This window comes from Eretmochelys imbricata, chromosome 8 (genome assembly GCF_965152235.1).
Source record: "Eretmochelys imbricata isolate rEreImb1 chromosome 8, rEreImb1.hap1, whole genome shotgun sequence".
NCBI lineage: Eukaryota > Metazoa > Chordata > Testudines > Cheloniidae > Eretmochelys > Eretmochelys imbricata.
Window position 1 is genome coordinate 80,032,287 of NC_135579.1, and position 13,169 is coordinate 80,045,455.

General features: G+C 41.6%; 1 protein-coding gene across 1 annotated transcript in view; it reads right to left on the reverse strand.

Annotated features, from left to right (window-relative positions):
• PRKACB (protein kinase cAMP-activated catalytic subunit beta) overlaps positions 1–12,870 on the reverse strand; it is a 121,649-nt gene extending 108,779 nt beyond the window's left edge. Inside the window, exon 1 of the mRNA XM_077823858.1 lies at positions 12,538–12,870. Coding sequence (XP_077679984.1) covers positions 12,538–12,583 — 46 coding nt within the window. The 5' untranslated portion in view covers positions 12,584–12,870. The remainder of the gene's footprint in view (positions 1–12,537) is intronic.
• Between the last annotated feature and the right edge of the window lie 299 nt (positions 12,871–13,169).

The following is a 13,169-nucleotide window of genomic DNA, read 5'->3' on the forward strand; positions in this document are numbered from 1 at the left end:
TTGCTAGCCTTCCAAGTTAACAAGGAACCATACTGTATTACTTAAATAACTGGAGACAATTTCTTTAATATCTACTAACGGAAAACTTTTTGCTACTCTACATGAATTGCCTGGGTGAAAATAATGTATTTTTAACAAATTTAGCTTAAATGCAAGAGTGGCTTTGTAATGTGATCTAGACCGACATTTTCACTGTGTGTCATACCTTAACAGACACTCAACAGACTGTAATAAATCTCAGTTCCTACTGGCATAGATCAACATACACGTCGCACTCCCCATCAGTACTTCACCCAAGCTGGGGAAGCTAATGATCCAACCAGTGGACCAAATTCAATGATGAATCCTGGTCACATGCCACCTGACACACATTGCGCATACACTAAGAAGAAGACAATAACTACTGACCTTGCCTAAGCCATTTAATCTCCCTTCAATGTTGCACATTTAATTTTAGCAGAGTGAGGGCAAATCATCGGTTCTGTACAAAGAGGGAGAAGTTTCTAAGGCCATGTCTACACTACCGGTAGGTTGGCACTGCTGCAGTCAATACAGTGGTGTCGATTTAGCAGGTGGACTCTAGTACTCCACCTCCCCAAGAAGACAAGGGAAGTCGGCAGGAGAGTGTCTCCCATCGACCCAACTCACTGTAGACACCGCGGTAGGTTGACCTAAGCTACGTTTGACTTCCGTTACGTTATTGATGTAACTGAAGTAGCGTAACTTGGGTCAGCTTGCCGCAGTCGTGTAGACCAGCACTAAGGGTATGTCTACACTGCAAAAATACAGACACCTCCCTCCCCCAGCAGCAAGTCTCAGAGCCAGGCTCAACTGACTCAGGATTGCAGGGCTCACACTATAGGGGAAAAATAGCTCAGTAGCCATTCAGGCTGGAGCCTGTGCTCTGAAACCAGGCAACCGGGGTGGGTTTCAGAGACTAGGCTCCAACCCGAGTGGGAACATCTAAACTGCTATTTTCAGCCCAGTAGCGAGCTCTGCAAGCCTGAGTCAGTTGACACAGGCTCTGAGATTTGCTGCCATGGGGTGGCTTTTGTTTTGTGTTTTTTTGCAGCATAGACATATGCTAAATTTGGGGGGGGGGGGAAATAGGTCAGAATGCAATATTATTGTTGTACTATGAAAACACTTGGTAGGATTTCTATCTTTCAGGTTTGTGAGGAATCCTCAGTTTTCTAGTTTTATAAATATAATTTAAAAAAACAGTATGAAGTTCACTTGTTAAAACATTCCAACAACACGTTGTTGGATTACAAGTTTATTTTCTATTATTTGCCACCTCAAATAAAAAAAACATGCTATAGCAGCTAATTAGAGTAACTACGCAAATCATTATGTTCTGTTAAGGAGGTGTACAGATAGCTGGGCAAACTTTTTGGAAGCTAACAACATAAAATATGAGTTTGAACACACCCCATTAACACTGTTTCTTGACTAAAACTGTAACAGTGTTCCGCCTTAAAAGTAAGCCACCAACTTGAAATGAATATTGAGTTAAAACCATTTCTGTGCACTGAATACCCACCTACATCCTTTAAAGTAGTGTAGACAATTAGGGAAGGGGGCTGTCACTTGGCAGAAAGATACATTTACCTTAAAAAAAGAATGCCATAACTTATTGTACCTAATGCTATACCATTCTTCACCAAAATTAAGAGCATTCAGTGCAGAAATTTAAGATTAATTCAATTTTCATTTTAGTTTCTGAAGATTTATCATTAACTTGGCATATACAAATTCACCAAGGAGAACAAAACTCTACTAAATATAAAAATAACTGTTCAATTCTTCAGAAGCACTACCCACAATGAACCTCCCAGGTCACCTAGTTCTATATGAAGCTATTGAAGACTCCGGAAACTCAAACTGCTTTGTTTTGCAATTTGATATTTATGCAGGACATTAATCTGTAATATGAAATAGTGTCTGAAATTATTTCACTTTGAAATTCAGTTTACAGAAAATGAGTACTTTTAGAAACATAACTTAGCTTAAGTATTTGGAACACGGACTTAGTATACATACACAGTAGCCAGTCTGACAATAGGCTGGAACGTTGGAATGCACTATTGATAGTCTCTTCTCCCAATAATTTCAAGCTGGAGCCCCAGTCTCAGAATCTACCTTGCATGGATGGACCCTTGTGCCTGATTTCAATGGGGCTCCAACACGAATCCAACTGTATCATTGGGGCCAGGAATTTTAAAAACAGCAACCCTAAAAACAATACTATTTTATTGATTTGTAGAGAACACTTTAGAAAAGTACAAAGATGTAGATGTATTCAGAATGGGCCTGATTCTCTTTTCACATCAGTGAAAGCAAGGGACAATCAGGCTCAAAGGACTTCCAAAGCTCAAAACAATTATTTTAATCAGGTAAATAATCTGCATTCCTAAGATTATATGCTTACCATACATAAACTAAGCTATTTTGTTACAGCTAAATGTTAAATTGTCCAATAAATCTACTACAGCTTTGTGTATTTCCCATCACTGCATGTATTAAATATAAATTAGCCATTAAAAATTATGTTCATTAAAAAAATTAAATATCAAAGCTGTAGCAGAAGTCACCAGAAATGTTAAAGATACAGCTGACACGTCTATATTAATTCAATGTGTACCATTTTCCTTTGCCATACTGGTGCATGTTAAAATACAGTCTCAAACGTTTAGACTGATACCACCTCCCACCCCCATTTTCGCCCTGCAACACTTTCTCCCTTCCCACTCCTATAGTGTTTACAGTGCTTACTTTGTATGTATTTTTATTACAAGTATTTGTACCGTAAAAAAAAAGAAATAGTATTTTTCAATTCACCTAATACAAGTACTGTAGTGCAATCTCTTTGTTGCAAAAGTGCAACTTACAGATGTAGATATTTTTGTTACATAATTGCACTCAAAAACAAATCCATGTAAAGTTTCAGAGCCTACAAGTCCACTCAGTCCTACTTCTTCTTCTTCAGCCCAACGCTAAGGCAAACAAGTTTGTTTACATTTACAGGAGATAACGGTGCCCTCTTCTTATTTACACTGTCACCAGAAAGTCAGAACAGGCATTTGCATGTCACTTTTGTAGCCGGCATTGCAAGGTATTTACATGCCAGATATGTTAAACATCCATATGCCCCTTCATGCTTCGGCCACCGTTCCAGAAGACATGCTTCCATGCTGATGGAACTCATTAAAAAAATAATGTGTTAATTAAATTTGTGACTGAACTCCTTGGGGAAGAATTCTATGTCTCCTGTTCTGTTTTACCAGCATTCTACCATATGTTTCATGTTATGGCAATCTTGGATGAATACCCAGCACATGTTCATTTTAAGAACACTTACACAACAGATTTGACAAAACGAAGAGAAGGTACCAATGTGAGATTTCTAAAAATAGCTACAGTACTCAACCCAAAGTTTAAGAATCTGAAGTATCTTCCAAAACCTGAGACAGATGAGGTGCGGAGCATGCTTTCAGGAGTCTTAAAAGAGCAACACTCTGATGCAGAGACTACAGAACCAAAACCACCAAAAAAGAAAATCAACCTTCTGCTGGCGGCATCTGACTCAGATGATGAAAATGAACATGCGTCGGTCCACTCTGCTCTGGATTATTATCGAGCAGAACCCGTCATCAGCATCGACTCATGTCTTCAGGAATGGAGGTTGAACCATGAAGGGACATATGACTCTTTAACACTTCTGGCACGTAAATATCTTGTGACACCAGCTACAACAGTGCCATGTGAACACCTGTTCTCACTTTCAGGTGACATTAATCAAAAAAGTCACCATAAATACTATTGGAGTTTATCTGTCTATTCATCTGTGCATATGTACCATTAATTATGTCATCTCCAATTCACCCGTCAGGGACAAGAACAAAAAACAGATTCTAAGTGCAGAGAAAGTAATGGTATTTTTTCGTGTTTAAATCTCATGTTTGCTCCTTTGACACAATAGCTACTCAGGGTGCCAGATTTTTCTTTCACCCTGCTTTAATACCACAATTAGTGTGTTTGTTTTTCAGTGCTAACAGCAAGGCATGATCTACACTTAAAAATTAAATCAACGTAGGTACTACGTCACTCACAGACGTGAAAAATTTCACACCCTGATTTCTGTAGTTAGGTCAACCTAACCCTCTGGTGTAGATGCAACTAAATCAAGGAAATAATTATTCTATTGACCAACCTACCACATCTCAGAGAGCTGGATTAACTACATTGATGGACAAACCCCTTCTGTCTATGTATGAAGTGTCAAAACTACTGTGCCACAGCAACACAGCTGTAGTGCAGCTGCTGTAGCATAGGATTACCCCAAGTGCAGTAGTTTACCAAGTATGCACTTGCTCTTGGCAGGAAGAAATCAGAACTCCTGGTGCCCAGTGGTTAAACATTCCTAAATTTCTATCTTACTGTTAAAAATTTATCAGCTACAGTGTGACAACAAACCCAAAAATGTGCCCCTACAAACAATCAAACAGACCAAACACGCTAGTACATCTGATAATGATGCTTCAAGTTGAAAGAGGATTTTCTAGCTTTCTTGATTGTTTTAACAACTTAGATAAGATGGTCAATTATTTTAGTCTATCTTATTCTATCAAGCAGGAGAGAGAGAAGGTGAGTAAGGAAATATCTTTTATTGGACCAACTTCTGTTGGTGAAAGAGATGAGCTTACACTTGTCTCTTTCACCAGCAGAAGTTGAAATATCTTTTATTAGACCAACACCCACCTTGTCCCTCTCTAATATCCTGGCACCCACATGGCTACAGCAACACTGCAAATGTCATGGGAGAGATATTTTATGTTTCTCAGTGTTATGAAGCGACAACTGTCTTCTTCTAAAATACCCATACTGGTTTGCAGTACTTGAGATTCTCTTTGGGCTTGTCTTCATTGCTAAAAAAGCTGATTTTTTTATGCTGGAGTAATTAGCATGCACTAACTATCCTAAAATAAAAATACAGTGAAGATAAGGCATTCCAGTTTTACTCCTATGTAAACTCAGAGGTCAACCTGGCCTCAGCAAGTTTATCTTGCAGTAAAACTAAAATGCCTAGTCTTCACTGTATTTTTACCTTAGGATAATTCATAAAGATCACCCTACTGCAAAACATCAGCTTTTTACAGCAGTGAAGACAAACTCTTCGACTGCATCTTCACTGCAAGATACACCATGGTGTAAGCAATCATGGGGCTAGCCAATTCGTGATAACCTAACCCGTGGGGGCATGACTACATCTGCTAATCCCTACAGCAAGACCTGCAATTGACACATTTTACTGGGTAAGAATACTAGAGTGTCTTAGCACAAAGAACCATGGAATATGCCCACAGGTACATGCCAGTGAGTGTACAAACAGTCAGGACACAGGAAAGCAGGTAGGGATTTGCTGTAGGAACACTTACACCGGGGCTAGGCTAATCTAGATGCTCAGATTGGTTGCTCAATCACCCAGGGATTGGTACCAATCACGGTCTAGGGTAGCCAAGTATTCAATGATTTTTCAAAACACGTTCATGACTTTTGATACTGACATGCTTGTGAGAGTGGAGAGGTGGGTAAATGAATGGGTACTACTAACAAATATATAACAACAATGCATCAAATGATTTTAGATATTTTAAAGTGGAAAACAATCTGAGCCCACAACAGGAGCAAGGGACAGTAGCAAAATGCTCAAAAGGACAGAACAACCCCAGAATGTTAACATAAACTTGTTATGCTGCTATATGACTATCTTTTCTATGTATTATTTTAAATTACTGGTAGGGAATTTTGAGCTGTGAGCAGGTTTTTTTCTTTATTAAATCAAAACAAAATAAATTGTACAGTTTACAGACAGGCAAACTATGAATTGGCATTGCACAAGATTTCCCACACATTTCAGAAAATCTGGCTCAATGCTAACCTGATAGACCTCTGCTACTCTAATCTTGAGTCTCTTTTGAAAGGAGATTCTCATATATGACTATCCCCAAAACACTAACTAGGATAATTCCACCAAAGCTATTTTCAAATGTTAGCTCAGCAAGTAATTGGAACTAGTGTTGATTTTCAGACGGTGAAACAGTAATGCTGAAAGCCCACCGAATAAATAGCAGAGACAGTTTGAGCACAAAATATAGGACAACAGTTTTAAATCTATTGTTTGTGGATGGTAGAAACAACACTGGAGTAAAGATTTTCTCTCTTAGGATATACTCCCTATATCTAATATATTTAAATGTGTAAACAAGACTTCAGAAGTTGTCAATTGGCAATTTCAAAGTCAAGGAGCATAAACTCACTGTACAAAAGGATTATTACCATTGAAAAAAACTACAGTCAAACCCTAAATATCACATCCAAAGATCCCAAAGACCATTGTTACAGGGGACTGAGTGGCTCAGGAAATTAGTAATGGAGTATAGAACTTTTCACCTCTATATTACTGGTGAGTAATGACATAGCTATGTATCAGCGAATGGCTGTTCAATGGCTGTATGAAATGAACTGATGGTCTGTCCAATTCTTAGTAGACAGGAACTGCCAACAATATTACTAATGTGTATTCGTAGTCTCAACGGAAGGACCAAATAATGACTGGACATGAAGAACAAACAAACCTCCTCCCCCCCCCAAAAGGTAGTGTCTTCAGAACAGTTGAAATTTACTGGTAAGGCAGCATGGGGAGAGTCACACCGTATCTGGGACCTTTCAAATAAACACTACTTACAAAATAATTCAGAGGAATGCAAAGAAGAAGGTCTGACCTTAATAGGTGCTCCCTCATACAGAAGGTGTTACAGTGTTGCTAGTTTGGAGAGGGGGAGAGTGAGCATGTAACAGATGTGCATTGTCCCAGACATGTGGAAAAATAAACACAAGATGCAAGGGACAACGTTTAATTAGAGGAGAACCTTATTACCTTAATTCATCTGGGAACTATCAGGCAATCAACATTATGAATCATTTCAACATGGTGGAAAGATACCCTTCAACCCCTATCCCAACACAGCTGGTCCCCAAAACATTGTTAGGATCCCAATGCCCTCCCCTCATATGAAGGTTAAGGAACTGGATTGTTTCCTCACTGCCCCAGACCTTAGGAGTCCCAACCCCATTTACCAGCTTCTTTTGGGGATGCCTTCCCCTAAGTCTATTTATAATTCTAGTTTAATCAGGGAACAGGACTCCTTATGAAACGAACACCTGCAACAGACACCTGCTAAAGTGTCACAACTTGACCTTTACCTCCTGACTAACTCCACTGTATCCCTGAACAGCTGTGGGGAAGGCCTGAACAGTCACTCCATCCTGACCAATTGCACCATAAGGGGAAAATTCCTTCCCTGTCCCTAAAAAGGCCACTAACACAATCCCCACAGCAGACCTAAAATCCTGGTACTATACTAACCAATGAGAGGGTGCTCAGGCTGGAGGTCTATATACCCTTTCCCTTTTGTGCAAGGGCTAATGACTTATCTGAGCAAACCAGCCAAAGCACCAGCTTAGGCGATGCCTTCCCGCTGCACCCACAGTGAGATAATCCTTCCTAACCTACAGGAGGGACCCTTAAAGGAGCCACTATCCATCCTCCTCCCCCACCAGTCCAAACAAACATGTAAACAATTGAAGATCCCAGAAGTTTGAGCTTGTAAAGACCTGTTACGCCATAGTCCAACCATTCCTGTAAGTGCAGGATATGGTCCTCAGGTAATGAGAGGAGGTATCTGGAATTAAAATTAAACTACACCTAATCTTAAAAGCTTCCACATCAACTCTAAAAAAGTTTAAAAAAAAAAATCAAACAACTCCATATTTTACATTATTGTTAAAAAAAAAGTGGCAAGGACAAAGACTAGTGATTAACTTAAAGGTTACAGAAATTGAGCAGTTTCAAAATGAATGTAAAGAACAGAAAAAGTGTATAAAACTTTCAATTAAATAGAAGTTAAAGAGTATTCTAATCACCTAAGTGTTCTTTAATACATTTTAGTAACTAATATTAGTATAACCAAAAAAGGTATGGTTGTTTGTTTTTGGGGGGGGGGGTTAAGTTTAAGATTTTATTCTGAGATTCAAAACTACAACAACTTTCTTCCCTCAGAGAAGATGGTAAAAGATTAAAAAACAATTTCTAAACTAATTCACGTTGTAACTGCATGTGTGCACTATTTCATAGATTAAAAAAAAGAGCAAGTAATGCAGAGCTATACACATTACTTAAAAGCACTAGACTTCTAGTAATTTATAGAAAGAACAAATACTTTCTACAAACTTTGCAATTGATGTAGCTAACTTATTCAACACTATTTAGACTGGCCAGATAATGTTAAAACATTATAAAACTGATCATGTACTCTAGAGCAAGAGATCTATTTATGAGACCAAATGTCATTTGTTGTCCTTGTTCTATTTTAGAAGACTACAGCAAAGTCACATTTCCTTTATTAAAACTGCACCCAAGACAAAGATTCATCTTAATAAAACTAACATTTCTCTCTCTCTTTTCTTCCACAGAGAGCTAAATCAACAAAGGGTTCTTTTTAAATGTAATTTGCCCCATGTTATATTTAAAATTGCACTAACCCAGATTTAGCTATTTAGACAGTGCGGCAAACCTTGTTCTCAGATACAGTAAATTCAGAGGGGGGGTTAAATAGATATAAAAAGAAAGACTTAGCCCATTGTGTCCTATTAAACGTATACAAAGACAAAAGGCCAAATACAGAAATGCATTTAAGGAAGTCCAACTTTGTGTAATTTACATCATCTTCTGATCCACTCAGCATGCAAGTTACAACTATGAATGCTCTTATCTTGCAAGCTTCTCAACCGTTGCAGACTTTTATACTATGTGGTGCCCCATTAAAGTCAATAGGGTCCACCCAGATAAAACAGCTTACTTTTTCTGTCTCACACCCCATAACACCTCACTTCTGATTTTGGCCCAATGATACTACAGATGCTACAGTGGCACAGCTATAGCACTGCAGCTGTACCACTGTAGCACCATAGTGTACCAGCATTTCTCAAAAGTGTCCACCGTGGCTGCATGCAGCCATCAGGGGCTTTTCTTGCGGCGACAGCCCCCTGGGCTGTGTGTGGGGGGGAGTAACAACCCCTCCCTCTCCCTGTTGCTCCTGGATGCACCACCTTGGTGTTGGTTGCTGGGGCTGCCAGCAGGGGTTGGCCCTGCCCCCCTCTGGAGACACCTGGGGCACAAACCTGGAGAAGCAGGCAGGCGGTGAGTGCCCCAACCTCCCAAGGCGGTGGGGCTCAGGCTTTGGGCTTTAGTCCTGGGGTGGTGAGCTGGCAGGCTCTGGCGCGGGGCTTTGGGCTCCAATCCCAGGCTCTGGCTGCACAGTGGCAGGCCCTAGGCTCCGGTGGCGGGGCTTCAGGCTCTAGCCCGCGCCCCATCTCCCCTAACTCCTCATCCAGGGTTTAATTTGTCCCCAGGCTTGGCAGGGCTGAGTAAGTCTGCTGTGAAAAGTGATATAGCTAGCAATAAATAAATTATAATGATTTGGATGTGCATATTTAATTGTTTTTCTTAAAGCTAATTAAGTATTTTAGGAAACATTGTAAGAGTGGCCACCAGCAAGAGTTGGCAGCCGCACTGAGGCCACTAAAAAATTTGTCCTGAGAACCCCTAATGTAGACACTTGCTACAGCAACAGAAGGGATTTTTTCATTGCTACAATTAACCTACCCACTTGAGAGGAGGTAGATAGGTCAACAGAAGAATTCTTCCATAGACTCAGTGATGTCTATATCGGGGTTTAGGTTTGCGTGACCCAGGGTGTTAGTTTTTCCAAACCTCCGAGCAACATGGCTAGATTAACCTAAATTTTAGATATAGACCAGGCATACGTTTACTATATACTATGATAGCCTGGAAGAGAGGGGCATAGCAGAAAAAGGAACTAACAGTATAAAACATAAAGAGAAGTAGGCTACATCCCACTTTTACATCCACCTGCTTACATACTAGATAGCAGTATGATGTAAGTCACACCAACTTATGACTCCCTCTTAGTCCCAGATACAAAAAGTAACTTACACTACCTTACACAACATAGTGCAGTAGATCGAAAGTTACCATTTTGATTCCATTCACTTGCAAGTCTTGTTTGGATGTAGTTTTTAAGATTATGTTTTGCATTCTACTGTTTCGACTAACATACAACTATTCATTCTACAACCATGCAGAGTTCATTATTAGTTACTGAAGACATTTGTAACAAAGACAAAAAGCTAAAGAAAACATAAAGATTACAGTTAAGTATCAGATTTTTCTATATAAATGGACCACTCAACCATACTGTTATAATCTACATTGACCTAAGACAGTAAAAGAGCTCTTAAGATAAACTACATTTGCTTTTGCAAGTCGTAATCACTACAAGCCAAGTTACCCTCCATTGTTCTTTCAGGGAGCTCAGTATGCCCTTGATATGCACAATGCCATGAGCTGCATACATGGATTAAGGCCATATTATCACCCTTTCGTAATCCCTGGGTATTTTTCATTAACAACAAATCCAAATCACTCTTTTTCCTGAGAGACTTTTACTCCTATAAACAAGGCTGAATATCCCTTTTTGCTTCCAATAATTTACTACATGCAAGTTTGCAATTACTTGATCCTATACAGTAAACAAATCCAGGTCTTATACAAGTGGTAGAGAAGTAAGGGACAATTTCATCCCTTAATTACACAAGTAATGTCACTACAGAAATTCCTAGTATTAAGTATGCTGACAAATTAAAAATCTGAGTGCTGCACTCTATTCAGAGCTTTCATTTTATAAGTAAACCCTTTAAAAATAAGAAAGAGAAGTTCTAAAATACACGTTTGTGGGCCTCAGAATTCCTAAATGCTTTATTTGGTGGTGTGTAAAAGTCTAATACAAGTCTTTATTACTCCCATTAACCTAAGATTTAATTTAACAAGATAAACCAGCAGAAATATGGCTGTCATAGAAGTATAATGCAATATTTTGTCATTAAGAGTTTCAGAAGTTGTCCAAATGTGAGGGTATTTTTATGTTTATAAAACCAAATAAATATGATTTTTAAGAAGATCAAAATAGTATTTAAATATCTCATATAATATTTGTAATCAAAACTCTACCATCACACACTAGTGCTTTTGAACCAGAAAGTAAAACTGAACAGTCTAGTTTCACTGGCCAAGGTCCAATCCTGCAAATGAATCCAGAAAAATCCAATGGAGCTCTGCATTAGTGGTGGTGGTGGTGGTGGTCTACCTGTGTAAATCTGATTGCAGGACTAAGTTAAAGGGATAAATAAATGGAAAAAGTAAACAGTGACAACAACAAAAAGTTTAAAGGTCCTTCATTTATAATAATCCAATAGTATTCTTAGTGACAGAGGTAAGACACTGTTATAAGAATACAGTATTTGTAAATGTTCAGCATTCCTTTAAATAAGCAGTTTTTCATTGGACCCTGCCATGCAACTTACCTAACAGAAACTTATCCAAAGTTATAAAGTAGTAAGAAAGATAGTTAACAGACAAAAAGGAGTTTGGTGCATTTAATCATCTTTAAGTTATTTAAAGATCATGAGGATATACCTGGAACAAAACCCAGTAATCCACTAATTCACATAGTTCAATATTGAGCTACAGCTCTCACTTGTAAAAACCAAAAGTAAGGTAAAATGTTTTTTAAGTATATACCTAAATAAATACTTCAATGAGTAAAACTTCTATACCCCAACAATACAGACACACTAAATGGGATTCCTACATAGTTTGTGGGGGAGGAGATGACAATGTTCAGTAACCCAGGAAGACCGGGGAGTTTCTGTCCTACATTCACACCAGTAGGATAGAAATACACATGCACCTGATAAATCACAGCATAGTTAGAAAGCTGTATAATGACACCAACTCAGTGTCGTCTCTGCTATCAAAGGTGCTGTGCAGGGGTGGAGAAATAAATGTTGTGGAACATGTGAAAGGCTGAAGGCTAGGGGGATGACAGACTACTTTAGAGCAACCCCTCCTCCTGCAGAAGGAGAGACTGGTTCTTTGGGAAGCCGACTAAGATGGAAGAAGCTCGTAGAGCAGCAGCTCGTGAGTGTGACAGACACCTGCTGTGGGACAGCCTGGCACAGCGGATCGGCGCGGCATTGGCTCGGCGGTACGCTAGGCTGGGGCTGCTGCAGGCTGGGACAAAGCGATTTAAGCCGCTTACAACGATGCTGCTCGAGACCCTAAGCCTAGGGATCGGCGATGCACCAGCAGCTGCGAGGCTGGAGGAGACGTGGACCCGGCCACCCTACAGCCTGGATCCCCCAGCGCAGAGCAGGCCCCCCTAGACAGCAGGGTACCAGGCACCAGGCTAGGCAGAGCCCTAGCTGCAAGGCCTGCGCTGGTCAGGGGGCTCCGCGCTGCAGCCCACTAGGCCGCGGGGCCTGGGCCGGCCCTGTGCGCGCTGGATTCAAGGCCGCTGGGCCCCCTCCCCAGGGGACGGGGTCTCACGCACTCACCGCTCTCGATCTCGTTGCCCTTCTTGGCGGTGGCTGCGTTCCCCATGGCCGGGCCGGGGCGATGGGGGGCGGGTGCGGTGTCGCTCCGGCGGGAGGGGGTGTCTGACAGCTCCGCCCGCGGGCGCTGCGGCTGGCTCGGCTGCCTCCCCTCCCTCACCCCGCGCTGGGTCTGTGTCTCCGGCCGCCGCGGAGGAGGAGGAGGAGGAGGAGAGCGCTCTGGCCCCCCGCCCCCACTCAAACACACGGCGGAAATGACGGCCGAGGAGGCACCTCCTCCGTGCTCCACGGGCCGCTCGCCGCTGTCCTGTGCGGCCAGGGCGGCTGGGGACACAGGGGAAGGCTGCGCAGGGCGAGGAGCCAGGCAGCTGTGTGCCACGGGGCAGCGCTCCCCCCGTCCTGCTCCGCCCACCCCACAGAGCGCCCCCGTCCCGCCACAGCTACCCGCGTCCACTCACCCCACAGAGCGCCCCCATCACCCCACAGCTGCCCCTGTCCTGCTCCGCCCACCCCCCCAGAGCGCCCCGTCACCCCACAGCTACCCCGTCCCGCGTCCCCTCACCCCACAGAGCGCCCCCGTCACCCCACAGCTCCCCCGTCCTGCTCCGCCCACCCCCAGAGCGCCCCCGTCACCC